General features: G+C 41.1%; 1 protein-coding gene across 1 annotated transcript; it reads right to left on the bottom strand.

The window, feature by feature from the left end:
* Positions 1 to 7919: 7919 nt before the first annotated feature.
* On the bottom strand, positions 7920 to 8864 carry LOC144774070 (olfactory receptor 56A4-like). Its single transcript, XM_078659099.1, has one exon. It carries the CDS (start codon positions 8862 to 8864, stop codon positions 7920 to 7922), a length of 945 nt encoding a protein of 314 aa, XP_078515225.1.
* Between the last annotated feature and the right edge of the window lie 5086 nt (positions 8865 to 13950).

Raw genomic sequence — 13950 nt, 5'->3', positions numbered from 1 at the left:
ACCATAGAGAAAGCAAATTTAACCAGGGTGGGAAAATATACATATTTATAAGTCAACTGGACCTGTTTCAAGAACCATATAAAGAATGGATCTGCGAGAGGGGAAGGGAAGATCTACACAGCCTACTGGTAGTATTGTAGGGACCTTGGACCAGTTTTTAATTAGAGCTAGTTCCGTCCTTGCCCATGAGATAGAACTGACTGAACATCGTCTATCTCTGGATATTCAAACTGTGAAACGATCATCCTTGGGTGCTATAGCCTCTGCACGTTCCCCGGATAGCTCCATGGCTGTTGATATTGTGCCGATTGATGAAGGAGGCGATCTGGGTTTGTCCGTTAATATATCATTGGAGGTACAAGGTGGTCAGGGCACCCAAAATATCTTGTTACCCGCTGAACCGTTGTAGTGGTTATACAAAACACCCAAAGTATTCCCCCCCCACACATTGCTACTAGATCTGCCCAACATGGTAAAACTTGCATTCCAGCCAATAGCCAAGACTCCTCGCAAAAGAGGAAGTGGGGCGGAGGGCCACAGAGACAGAAACCGGCAAAACTAAAGAAGCCAAATAAAAACGGAGGGGCCCTAGTATTTCAACCGCCCCTAACGGAGGACTTGCAGCCAATTCGGCCAAACACATCCAGTGGCACGAATTCAGCTGTTCCAGATGACCCCCATGTAGAAACGTTTGATTCGATATGTTGTGGATTGGAAAACTTAATCACATCGTCTTTGTCCCCAATTATGCACAGGCTGTCCAAAATAGAGGATAGATTTACTGCCTTTGAATTAAAAGTTATGCAGAATTGTGGGGTCTTGGAGGGTTCACCGGAACCAAGGATAAGGGTAATTAGCAATGTGGTATCTGGAAATCCCCCCTCTCACAATTCCCATGCAGTAAGGCAAATCCCTGTAACATCAAGTGCGTCAAGAATGAATGTAGATGTAGCTGATAAATGTAATACCGACAGAGTAAATGGTGCTGATGATGTATGTCGGCCAGGGATTCATTCTACCAGTTATATCCAGGGCAGCTCATGTGGTCAGGGAAGAAGGGCAAGTGGACCAAGTGTGGGACTTAGGGGTGTGATCTTACCTGGTTCATTGTCGGGGAATCGGCCACAGGAATTGCATCAGACGCCGACGAGCCCGGATTACATGGATGTGCTAGAAGGCCGTCAGCTTTTACATCTCCCCCCAGCAGCCGCCCCTTTGGTAGTGGTATTACGGAATGTTCCAGCTCTTTGAGATGGCCAGACAGCAACCACTGACCAATTGATGGCTAAAAGCATGCATTGGCTTTCCAATCAATTGAAGAATGCGGGGGTGGGGGGTCTGGATATTTGTAATGATATGATAATAGCCAGACGATGTGCTTGGATTGGGCCCTCAAGGAAGGAAGGAGGGGATTGCATAGTCGCAAACTTTATGAATAAGCGAGTTGTGGGATTTCTTTTGAATTCCCTGGGGAGTACTAACTTAGATCTCAGTCCTGGTAAAATTGGTCTCTTACCACTGTTTTTTTTTATAGACCACATTTTATCCGGAATGGTTGGCGGACGCCGCGGGCAAAAAATAATTGTAGAACACATCACGAATTTAGCCAAAGATTACCTTTTTTAAATTTAGCCAATAGATTTACACCATTGTCAGGCTTAGACTGCTGTGATTGACTACATTCTTTAAGCTCAATACCGCGGGAGAATTCTGTCATTCAGTTATCCCTGTCCCCAGAGCATATCCGGTCCACGCAGTTAGATATTCTAGAGGTTGTGGGAAGGGGCTCAAGTGAAGTCAGCATAGCGATATGCAAGTGCAGGCCAAGAACAGAGGTTGAGTTAAAAAGTGAGAGTTATCCACAGTCTGAATGCTTACACATAAAGACTTGGAATGTGGCAGGGGCGAGGAATAAATTACAGGATGCAAATTGGTACAAAACGTTTGAGCATTGTGATGTAGTTCTAATACAGGAGGCATGGCTTACGAATACTCTCTTTGTAAATGGTTTTAAGACTATTGCAACCAATGCTATCCCATCAAAGGCAGGTAGGGCTAGTGGTGGTTTAGCTGCACTTATTTCATTGTCTTTTAGGTTGACTCTAAGAAAATACCACACCAAGTCGCCGAATTTCCAGTTTTTATTTTTTTCAATAGAAGGTCTACAGGATATAATAGTTATCAATTTTTATTATAACATTTTTAATGCTTCACGACACCAGGTCATCATATCTTTGGATAATGAGTTGAGGGATTTTATGAAGAATCTAGGTCGGGACTGTTCCCTATTTTGGGCAGGGGATTTTAATTTAGAACCATGTGCCCGTATAGCGGGAATTCAATGTGGTCACAAAGACGAACTAGGTAGTGCTTTTGCACATTTCCCACATAACAATTATGGGGAAAATATTAATTTTGTTATGTCTAAGTATAACCTGGAAATTACAGAGAAGATCTTACAAGGAAGTAGTTGGGAAGATAGAGATAACATCTTTACCTTTGAAGGAGTAAGGTCATCTTTATGCATCGATCACTTTATCGCATCAATACATTTACGGACCTTAATATTAGAATGCTTCATTTCCCCAAGCTTATTGAGTGACCATCACCCGGCATTAATAATCTTAAGAACTCCCCATAGAAAACCTCTACAAGCAGGTACCCACGAAGCGGATATAAAAACATATCGGGAAAATGGGATCTCAATTAAATGGGAAGGTGTAGACACAGAAGTATTTACAAACAGAATCCTATTAAAGATAAAAGATTATATTGGTACTTGTTTGTATGATTCCACAAGTAGCCTTGACATTGTTAAGGCCTTTCAATCTATTTCCCCTGTAATTTCAGATAACTTATGACGGAAAAGTAAGAAAGCTATATCAATTTCCCCGAGATGGTTTGACAATGTTTTTCTAGATTAAACAGAGAATTAATGTTGGCCCCTAAAATGATCCCACGTAATAGGGAGGTGATCAGTACATTACTAAAATCATATAAAGAATCCCTTAAGCAGAAAAAAATAGAGATAAGGGAAAATGCGTTGGAGTCTTTAATTAAAGCCGCTGAGCTCAAGGACTCGGTTCTCTTTTGGAAAACTCTGGATCAACCTTTCTTTAAAGCGGTACAATCAGTAAAGATTGATACAGTAGTGACCCCCGAGGACTGGTTAACCCACTTCGAATCAATTTTTAATGAATCCAAACAGGGTATTTTAAACATTCAGGATAATACTGTCATAACCACAAATAAAACTAACGTAAGGTGCATAACCGAAGATGAAATCAGAACAGCCCTTAAGAATAGCTCCAGTGGTAAGGCTGCAGGGCCCGACGGCGTCCCAATTGACGTATTTAAACACAACATGAACCTCTGGGTTCCTGTTCTGTTTAGGTTCTTCAATGAAACAACTGACGGGGTGATGCCAGTTACATGGGCAGAGAGCTTGATAGTCCCCATTTTTAAAAAGGGCGATAGAAGTAGCGCTAGTTGCTATCGCCCAATATCCTTGCTTGACTCAACGTCAAAAGTCATGGGATGAATATTGCTGGCCAGGTTAGAGCAATGGTCATATGACAATAAAGTGTTATCAAAGGCTCAGTATGGCTTTAGACGAGGTGTTGGTACTATAGAGCATTGTCTGAACTTAGACCTAATAATAGGAAAATATACCCTTGCAAGGGAGGGCTCCCTTCATCTCTGCTTTGGGGATTTATCAAGCGCCTTCGACTTGGTGAACCATTCAAAGCTATGGGAGACATTAAGAGGAATGGGCGCCCCGGGTGATATTGTTAGTTTCCTATCACAGATTTACGCTCGGTTATCTGCAAGGATACGATATGGAATACATGGGGAATGCACAAAGAACTTTAAAATCACCCGTGGTGTAAGACAGGGCTGTACTCTTGCCCCCCTACAGTTTTCACTTTATATAAATGGTGTTGACATTTTATTACAGAACAGTGGGGTAGATGTCCCAATGATCGGTTAACGGGCCACACCCCTATTACTGTACGCCGAAGATGCTGTCCTGATATCCAGAACAGCAAACGGCTTACAGACCCTGATGGATAATTTTACCGGTTTTATGACGGAGAAACATTTGAAAATTAACCTGAGTAAGACGTTGGTATTGTCCTGTGGTAAAAAGAATATTAAAACTAAATCCCATTTTATCAACGGGACACTGATAGAGAGAACTTTTACATTTTCTTACTTAGGGATTCTTTTTACTAGTAAGGGTATTTGGAATAATTACATAACCCTAGGCAAGCTGAAATTTATGAAAATAGTGGAGGCATTTTTAGATTCTCCAAAAAGATTGGAAACAAACCTGTTCGGGAGATTCTTAAATTGTACGGAGCGAAATGTATTACATGGAGCTGTTATGGGGGGGCCCTATGGGGTCAGATTGAGACTTCTCCATTACAAATCCTTGAAAACAACTTCCTAAGACGCTTGTTAGCTGTCCCTGGTGCCACACCTTCAACTATCGTGCATAGGGAAACCGGAACTCCGTATATAAATGATTTAATTAGTATGGCGGCATTAAATCTGTGGCATCGTTTCTGGGATAGGGAAGAAACTCATTTTACGAGGGATATTATTTTAGATTGTATGTCTCAAGATGGTTGCACAAAAACTCCCTGGTTAAGCCATATTACCAGTCTTCTAGAGCAGTGGTTCCCAAACTTTTGACTCCTGAGGACCCCCATTGAGTCACCACTGGAAGCCGGGGACCCCCAAGCAATTTGTATGAGTTAAATTTAAAATATTAAAACAGTAATTCGAAAAAAAAACCACACATGTGCACACAAAATAAATGCTCAAAGTACTAAGGATTTTGGGGCCAGATGTATGACCATTTCATTTAGCACCTCGCAATTGGCGGCACATTGCGAGTGGCAAATTGCGAGTCGCTAAATGAAATGTTCAACAGTGTGTTTAACACTGTTTGAGATTCCCAATGGGTCGCAAATTGCGAGGGTCATTAATATTAATGAACCTCTCGCAATTTGCGAGCCCATTGGGAATGCCAGCCCTCCCAGGGATGGTGGCCTGCTGGGCTCAGCAGACCACCATGTCTGGGACTACTTTTACATAAAGCAGTTTAAAAAAAAATGCAGCCCGTTTTCCATGCATTTAAAAAAGAAAAGAAAATGAAACGTTTATTTTTTCAAAAAGAAAATGAAACGTTTCATTTTTTAAGGGCAGGCAGTGGTCCCTGGGACCACTGCCTGCCCTTAAAAAATATTTTTGCTTGGCTTTGCAAAGGGGAAGGGATCCCCTGGGGACCGCTTCTCATTTGTGAATGCATTACCATCTACTTGAAGTAGGTGGTAATTATGAGTGTTTTGAGACCGCAATTGCAGTCACAAAACATTTGTACATGGTTTTGAGACTTGCTATTTGGAAGTGAATGCCCCTTCCAAATAGCAAGTTGCAAAACCTATTTGTCGAGTCGCAAAAAAATTGTGATTCGTGAAATAGGCTATTTACATAGCCCAGTAGGTTTTTGCATGCTCAAATGGTTTTGCGAACCCATTTGCGCATATAAAAACAGGTCGTACATCTGGCCCTTAGTGTTTTATATTGAAAGAATAGCCCCTCTGTCACATGTATTTCATTTGTTTTATAGCATCTCTCATACCATTGTAGGATGTCAGAGCACTTTACATCACACACATATAGAGACAATGAATCTTACATGTAAACCAGTGAATAGAAAAATGTTACATAAGGTAAAAGGGACTACAAGGTGTAATATTCACATGTCATTCATACTGGTAGGCATTTTTAAAGAGTGCTTTGTCTGGAAAAGCACAAACTCAGGATTCAGAACATAACACGGTTCTAGCACGGAGTTTAACATTAAAAATGAAATACCACCCAAATAAATCTTTTTAGCAGCATCAGCATAATGAATGACTGGGAAAAACACAAGTTACTAACTGGTACCATGCAGTTTGCAAGCAGCTCTTTGATGACAGTTTATAGGTCCCTCTGCTAAATTACTATTGTCACTTATGAAGTGCACAGTAACAAAAGCAGTAACCACTGACCTATGCACATAAAATACTGCTTTATAATGCATGTACACGTTATTGCAGTAGGCACATTAACCCTCTGTGCTACATTAGTTAAGTCAAAGCTGCCACTGAACAAAACTGATCTCTCTCCAGCAGGTACATTAATCAATGGCTGTTATCTTGACACTTTTATTGTTGCTGGAAAGCTGCTAATTATACAAGAAACGTTGCGGTGCTTTTAAAACGGCTCCCTGCGGACCCCCTGGGAATGTGTCACGGACCCCTGGGGGTCCGGGGACCCCAGTTTGGGAAACACTGTTCTAGAGGATTGCAATTTAACTGTAAATGATTTTACCTCAGGAGATGCACAACACCCTAGTAAGGCTGAATTAAAAAGGAGGTTTCTGAGTGTAAGGGCCGTCCGTAGAGATGAGGCCTCAAATTCTAAGAAAACAGTTATTTCTTACCTTGAGGGTACCATGGTCACGGGTTTACAACCATATCTTGTTTTTGTTACCAATGTACAACACAGATTCTACCTAACCAGATTACGATTGTGCACTTTACATTTCTTATTTGCATTTCCTGAAAGGGTTAAGTGGTGGGCCTCCATGCCGACTTGCCCGTGTGATGGCAGGTCCAAACAAAGTACCCTTCACTTTTTATTGTTTTGTAAGTTTTATATAGAAATTAGAAAAACGTATCTCCGTCCTATTTTTAAAACTAATAGCCTATTTTCCTATGAAATTGCTTTTAATAATTTACGGTACTTGGAAAATATTTCAGTATGTAACGCAGTTATCTGTTATATAATGATGGCAATGAAACAAAGGAATGAACGAGTTCACTTAGAAAGTTTGAATTATGAAGAAACGTAAGCATATTTGCTTAGCGTGGTGCTCATTTAACCCATGTAATGAATTGATGTTCTCTGATGTTTTTTAACTTCGATGTGTTTCTTTTTTAACTATAAAAGGATTTTAGAATGTATGTATAGAATGCTTTTGTGGACATTTTGTATGATCCGAATAAAGCTTGTTTGTCTTGGCTTGACTTGAAAAACTGGGACAGCTGAAATTACAACAATCTCCAATTTATATTATTCTTGCTGCTACTACTCTGTATCATGACCTGGTCAATATTCTGAAAGACGTTTCTCAAAGAACTGCTTTTGAGCCTCCTATTTTCTTTGTCTGTACAACTAGTCTTACACATCTCTTCCTTTGCTGTATACCTCACCTCCTATGCCCCGCTTTTTTGCTGCAGGATTCACACATTCTTGAATTGTCATTTTTAAAAGATCCTCATTTCTCTTCACAAGCCCTGTTGATCTATCTCTGTAGGACTATTCTTCTCCTTAAAATCTCTTTAGTGTTTTTAATACTTCCCTCCATCTTCCCTTGCGCATACACACATTGTAGTGCCTTTTAATATTTACTTTCTCATGCACAAATAGGATTGACCCTTCTTTCAGTAAGTCATTATGTGCAGTCATATTCTCAATTCTACCTCATTCACCTGTACTCAGTCTCCCTTTTGTTCTTTTACACGTCTTGCCCCAAAGTACTGGAATTCACTCCCTCTTCTTTCGGCTCTCTCACTGCATTGTATTAATTTCTGTCTCTTGAAAAGGCAATACAAAGTTCATAAGTTATCCTTTGTGGGTTTTTTCTTCTTTATTTGCTTTGTTTTGTTCAGCAGTTTGTCAGACCTGCAATATACCTAATATACATAATTAAATGGACATTAAATGGGAGAAAGGGTATATTAAATAAAATAAATGCAGATACATGTATGGGCTGATTTCTTTTGTTGTTCTCTAGGAGTAGCTGTTGTTTTTGCATTTAGTAGAAGATATCAGCAATCCTCACAACGTTGTCTTCTTTCTCTTTAGTTTGTGGCATTGTCTTTCTCATTAAGATGTGTGTTTCCTTTACCTATCATTTTCATGATTCCCTGTTTGATGTCTTTGGATCTTAGCCCATACACTATTGGATTCATGGCAGATGGAACAACAAAGTGGAAGACATTGATCAAGATAGGAACATCAGGGGGAATTTTGTTCCCCATTGTATTGGTGAATATTAAGACTAAAAGCACAGTGTAAAAAAAGGAGATTAAAATGAAGTGGGGTGTGCACGTGCTGAAAGCTTTAGCTGCAGCTCCTTCTGCCTGAAGCTTCATAACCACCCTGAAGATCATACAGTAAGACAGGGAAATACAAATAAAGTCAATTCCTAAGAGAATGAAGCCAGTGGCAAGCTGGTAGAGTTTGTTGATTGTACTGTCACCACATGCAAGGGATGTCACGGAGACAACCCCGCAGACGCAGTTTTCAACAATATTTCTAGAGCAGTATGGAAGTCGAGCGGCTAATACTGGGTGGGCTAAGCTCAACAGTAGGTTCCTCAGCAAGATAAATGCAAAGGCTTTTGAAACAAAACTGCTGCTAATGATAGAGGTATAATGTAGCGGGTTGCAGATTGCTGTGTAGCGATCAAAGGCCATGACAAGGAATGTTGCAGACTGTGAAGCAAGGAAACTGTTCATGATGTACATCTGTAGGAAGCAGGCATGCAAGTCTATCACCTTCCAATTAAACCAGAGAATTCCCAGGATTTTGGGGATGGTGGATAAGCACATAACCAGATCTAGGAGAGCAAGTAAGGCAATGAAATAGTACATGGGTACATGGAGATGTAGCTCTCTTTGTATGACTGCCAAGATTAAGATATTGGCAACAATGGCTGACAGCAAAAGAAGAGCCAAAGGGATGGAAAGCCAATGCTGCCAGCTCTGGATGTTTGGAAAGCATATCAACATAAAGTGTGACATTTGAAAAGATAAAGTAGTGTTGGTGGTAAGCATAGTCAGAGTAACAACAGATCAGCATCTGTAGAGAAGAGAAGAAAAACAAATAAGGTATTAATTGGTTGCCAGCGCAGGTTATCGTTGCTTTGAATTAGTTTACTATAGCAGCCATTAATTTTTATTATCCTTTCTGCCAAACTTTAAAAACTGGCATTTGACTTATTAAAATCGCCCAAAACCCCAAACTATGAGGTATTGTTCATAATCTCAGCCTTGATTCGCAAAGTCAATTGCGGGTGTAAGTTATTCACAAAAATAGCTTGCATTACAAAAGTAAGAAATTTGTAAAGGATGACTATCAGTTGTAAATTATTAATAATATGTCATGTTAATCTAAAATATGTATTGTATTTCTCTAGTTAGCAAAATGGATCTGTGGGTGACATTTGAATGAAGAAGATGTGTGTTGTACTGATACAATTCCAATCCTTTTATCACAATTAATTACTGAACCACTCCCTCATCACTTGTAATTTCAGCATTTATGATAAAAATGTCAAGCTGAAGTCCAGGTGAGGACACTCCACAGACATAGTCTCTACACGTTTCAAGCATGAATATAGTCTATTCAACAAGGATATCTCCGCTTCAAGACTAACATGTTCACAAAGTATTTATTAATGCAATGACACCCACGTTCCACAATACCAGGACCTGTCCTCAAACTTTTCCACAAAAAACTCTCATGAGCTCTGCCCATCATTTCTTCCTTAGATCCTAAGGACGATCTATAGAGGAAGGAAGCATAAATGGATGGGGCATAAATTGAAGATGAGATTGAGACAGGTCCAACCAGCAACTGAGGAAGCTCTGCAACACCCACACAACGATTGCACAGCTTGGCAAGTGAGAGAGCTCTGCAACACCCACATGAGGACTGCACTGATCAGCAAGTGAGAGAGCCAAGCAATGCCCACACAAGGATTACACAGAGCAGCAAGTGAGAGGGCTCTGCATCGCCCACACAAGGACTGCACATATCAGCAAGTGAGAGAATTCTGCAGCACCCACACAAGGATTGCACATATCAGTAAGTGAGAGAGGTCTGCAACACCCATACAAGGACTGCACATATCAGCAAGTGAGAGAGCTCTGCAACATCCATACAAGGATAGTACATATCAGCAAGTGAGAGAGCTCTGCAGCACCCACACAAGGACTACACATATCAGCAAGTGAGAGGGCCGTGCAACATCTGTACCAGGATAGCACATATCAGCAAGTGAGAGAGCTCCGCAGCACCCACACAATGACTACACCTATCAGCAAGTGTGAGGGCTCTGCAACATCTGTACCAGGATAGCACATATCAGTAAGTGAGAGAGCTCTGCAACACCCACACAAGGACTGCACACATCACCAAGTGAGATAATTCTGCAACACCCACAAAAGGACTGTACACACCAGCAAGTGAGAGAGGTTTGCAACACCCATACAAGGATTGCACAGATCAGCAAGTGAGAGACCTTTGCAACACCCATATGAGGACTGCACAGGTCAGTAACTGGCAGAGCTCCTCAACACCCACACAAGGACTGGACACATCAGCAACTGAGAGGGCTCTGCAGCACCCACACAAGGACTACACATATCAGCAAGTGAGAAAGCTCTGCAACACCCACACAAGGACTGGACACATCAGCAAGTGAGAGAATTCTGGAACACCCACACAAGGATTTCACAGATCAGCAAGTGCGAGAGCTTTGCAAGACCCACATGAGGACTGCACAGGTCAATAACTGGCAGAGCTCTGCAAATCCCACGAAAGGACTGCACATATCAGCAAGTGAGAGAATTCTGCAACACCCACACAAGGATTGCCCAGATCAGCAAGTGAGAAAGCTTTCCAACACCCACACAAGGATTGCACAGATCAGCAACTGAGTGGGGTCTGCAGCACCCACACAAGGACTACACATATCAGCAAGTGGAAAATCTCTGCAACACCCACACAAGGATTGCACAGATCAGCAAGTGAGAGAGCTTTGCAACACCCACATGAGGATTGCACAGATGAGAGCAACTGAGAGGGCTCTGCAGTAACCACACAAGGACTACACATATCAGCAAGTGAGAGGGCTCTGCAACATCTGTACCAGGATAGCACATATCAGCAAGTGAAAGAGCTCTACAACACCCACACAAGGACTGCACATATCAGCAAGTGAGAGAGCTCTGCAACACCCATATGAGGACTTCACAGGTCAGTAACTGGCAGAGCTCTACAACACCCACACAAGGACTGCACATATCAGCAAGTGAGAGAGCTCTGCAACACCCATATGAGGACTTCACAGGTCAGTAACTGGCAGAGCTCTGCAACACCCACAGAAGGACTGCACATATCAGCAAGTGAGAGAGCTCTGCGACACCCATATGAGGACTGCACAGGTCAGTAACTGGCAGAGCTCTGCAACACCCACACAAGGATTGCACAAATCAGCAAGTGAGAGAGCTCTGAAGCACCCACAAAAGGTTTGCATAGATCAGCAAGTGAGAGAGCTCTGCAACACCCCTGTGAGGACTGCACAGGTTAGCAGATTAGGGAAAGAACATTTTAAACTCGAATAGCCAGGTAACAAATGAAAAAAAGAGACCTTTAAAATATATTCTAAAACTTATGGGATGGAGGCTCCAAATGATTTTGCTATAATTTCTGCTCAACATTATGCGATCCTAATGTTGTTCTTTGAAAACAAGATCTCTAAGACACGGATGGCATCAAGGGCTGCTCAGACAAACTACCATCTGACCAAACCTCTCATCACCCAAACCACATTTTCTCTCATTACTGCATTGAATGAAAAACAATCGCTCAAAGGTGTTAGAGTAGTAAGCTGAAAGCCCAGAATAAGATGATAGGCCAAACTATGTCCTGTGAAAAACAGAAATATTATTGTTTTAGTTTATCAGGGAATACGTTCTGATCCCTTAAAACATGCCTTAATCATACCCCTTTTGAATATCCCATAAGCACATTCACATGATCTGCAAACTACAGACCTAACTTCTAATTATGCTTCATCAGTAAGATCATGAAGGGGAGCTTACGCACCTCTTGTGATATTTCATAGCAGCAACCATGTGTTCTAATTTAGCACTAAAATCAACTCATGGAGAATATAAAGCACAATCACAATGTGCATTGGCTGCTCATGCTTTTCACAAGCAGAAATATCCTCTTTCCTTCCTGAATTTACAGTGTTACTCTAAGGGTTGGGGAGGCCACAGTCCTAATCTGAGCAGTGAATGAGCTCATAGGAAGCCGTGACAATGTAACCTACAAGACAACAAGGTTTCTGTGAGGCATCGTTGACGCACCCTTGGTAGCTTAGTTTAAACAGCAAGGTCTTATGCAGATGTATGTATGTATAAATATTATCTTTCTATAGCGCTAACATAGCCTAAAGGCAGTGGAACACTGGACAGGGTCAAAGGCAAGCACAAAGTCAACGAGTGATAGGAGAGGTAGTTAGTTGTTGATGATTAATGCATTATGATGTAGTGTTCTTTTAAGAGGTCAGCTTGGACCTTTCCCCTAAATTAGAGCATCTGTGGGGTGGGCCTGGGATGTTCTTCTAGATCCTAGGTGCATAGATAGAAAATGCATGATGTCTTGATTATTTTTGTTTTTTACACTTCTTGGTCTTCAGTCTGATAGTGTCCTAGCTTCCGAGAGCCTTCCGAGATTGCGAGCTTGTCTGCAAGATAATCAGGACGGCTGACTGACTTTAATATTGATGTAACTATTTTTTGAAGATGGTTTGGACTTGAAAAGGGAGCCTATGGAATTCCATCTGGATGAGGATGATATGATCATATGTTTTCAACCCCTGTATCAGACATCCTGCCTACGGCATGCAGGATGCCCTTTAGGGGTCCCAGTGGGGGCTTTGGTATACAGTACAGTGAAACTCCATGCAGCTGATGTTCAGAGGCAAAATACCAATACAGTTAAGAAATAAAGAAGTTAGCTGTAATAACAGCTAATTAAGAAGATGAAAGTTTTATCGACAAATGGAACAGAAATGAAGAATAAAGGACATATATACCAAAGATAATGAGGCAAGCAAAAGCTGAAACATAGGAATACATTAAAAGAAAATACACTAAGAAAGAATTTTCAAAATTAGACTTTGAGAAATTAAAAAAATATAATCATATGCCATTGTCCTCCTTGAGTTTGACCGTGGCCGAGTACTTTTTGTGTCTGAGCCACCAATCAAACAGGCATTTGCAATACAATAGGTCTGGCATTTACACAAGTTTAAGCTACTGGCGTTGTAAATGACAAGGGGCCAGATGTAGGTAACTCATTTTTACCGACTCTAAAATACCTATTTTTACCGAATCGGTATTTTAGAAAAGGGAAATGAGATGTAGGTCAAAAATCAGTAAAGAATACCGATTCGGTAAAATTCGGAAACCCCGACTCAGTATTTACCAAATCGGTATTTACCGATACGGCAAATACCGAATCGGTAATTCACATGCAATCCTCTGGGCCCGGAGGCCCATAGGAGTGCATTGAATCTACCGATTCGGTATTTACCGAATCGGTAAATACCGAATCGGTAAATACCGAGTCTGGGATACAAAATATCAGGCAGTTGAAGTATCAACAAGAAAACAACTGAGGAGTGACTTAATAGTGCTGTGAGCAAATAAATAAAGCCAAGCACATCATAGGAAAAAACCTTCCACCAGTAGTGACAAGGCAGTAATGGAAGCAAACAAAGGGAAAAAAAGGGGGTGAATGCACATACAGAGGAAAAAACAACAAATCTTATTTATTTAAGAAGAACCCTCACTCACCCTAGTGGTGACATGCTTCATCATGGGGTTCCCACTGGAGGAACCGTATGTCCCTCCAGTGTGCTTCAACGCCTGATTTACAGCGGAGCAAGTTGTTGTGAAATGAACTTAGTGAGTATGTGTTTAAGTGCAGGTGATAGTGAAATATTAAAAAATATTAGTTGTACCAAAAACAACTTTATTTGGTGGTCAGCTAATATTATTAAAAACAATGTGTGGGATATTTACTAGTGGT

This window comes from Lissotriton helveticus, chromosome 8, assembly GCF_964261635.1.
Source record: "Lissotriton helveticus chromosome 8, aLisHel1.1, whole genome shotgun sequence".
Classification (NCBI taxonomy): Eukaryota; Metazoa; Chordata; class Amphibia; order Caudata; family Salamandridae; genus Lissotriton; species Lissotriton helveticus.
This window is presented reverse-complemented; position numbering and strand designations above follow the sequence as displayed.

Coding starts and splice junctions, on each gene's coding strand:
- LOC144774070 (XM_078659099.1), bottom strand. CDS start 8,864: ATGTCACACTTTATGTTGATATGCTTTCCAAACATCCAGAGCTGGCAG.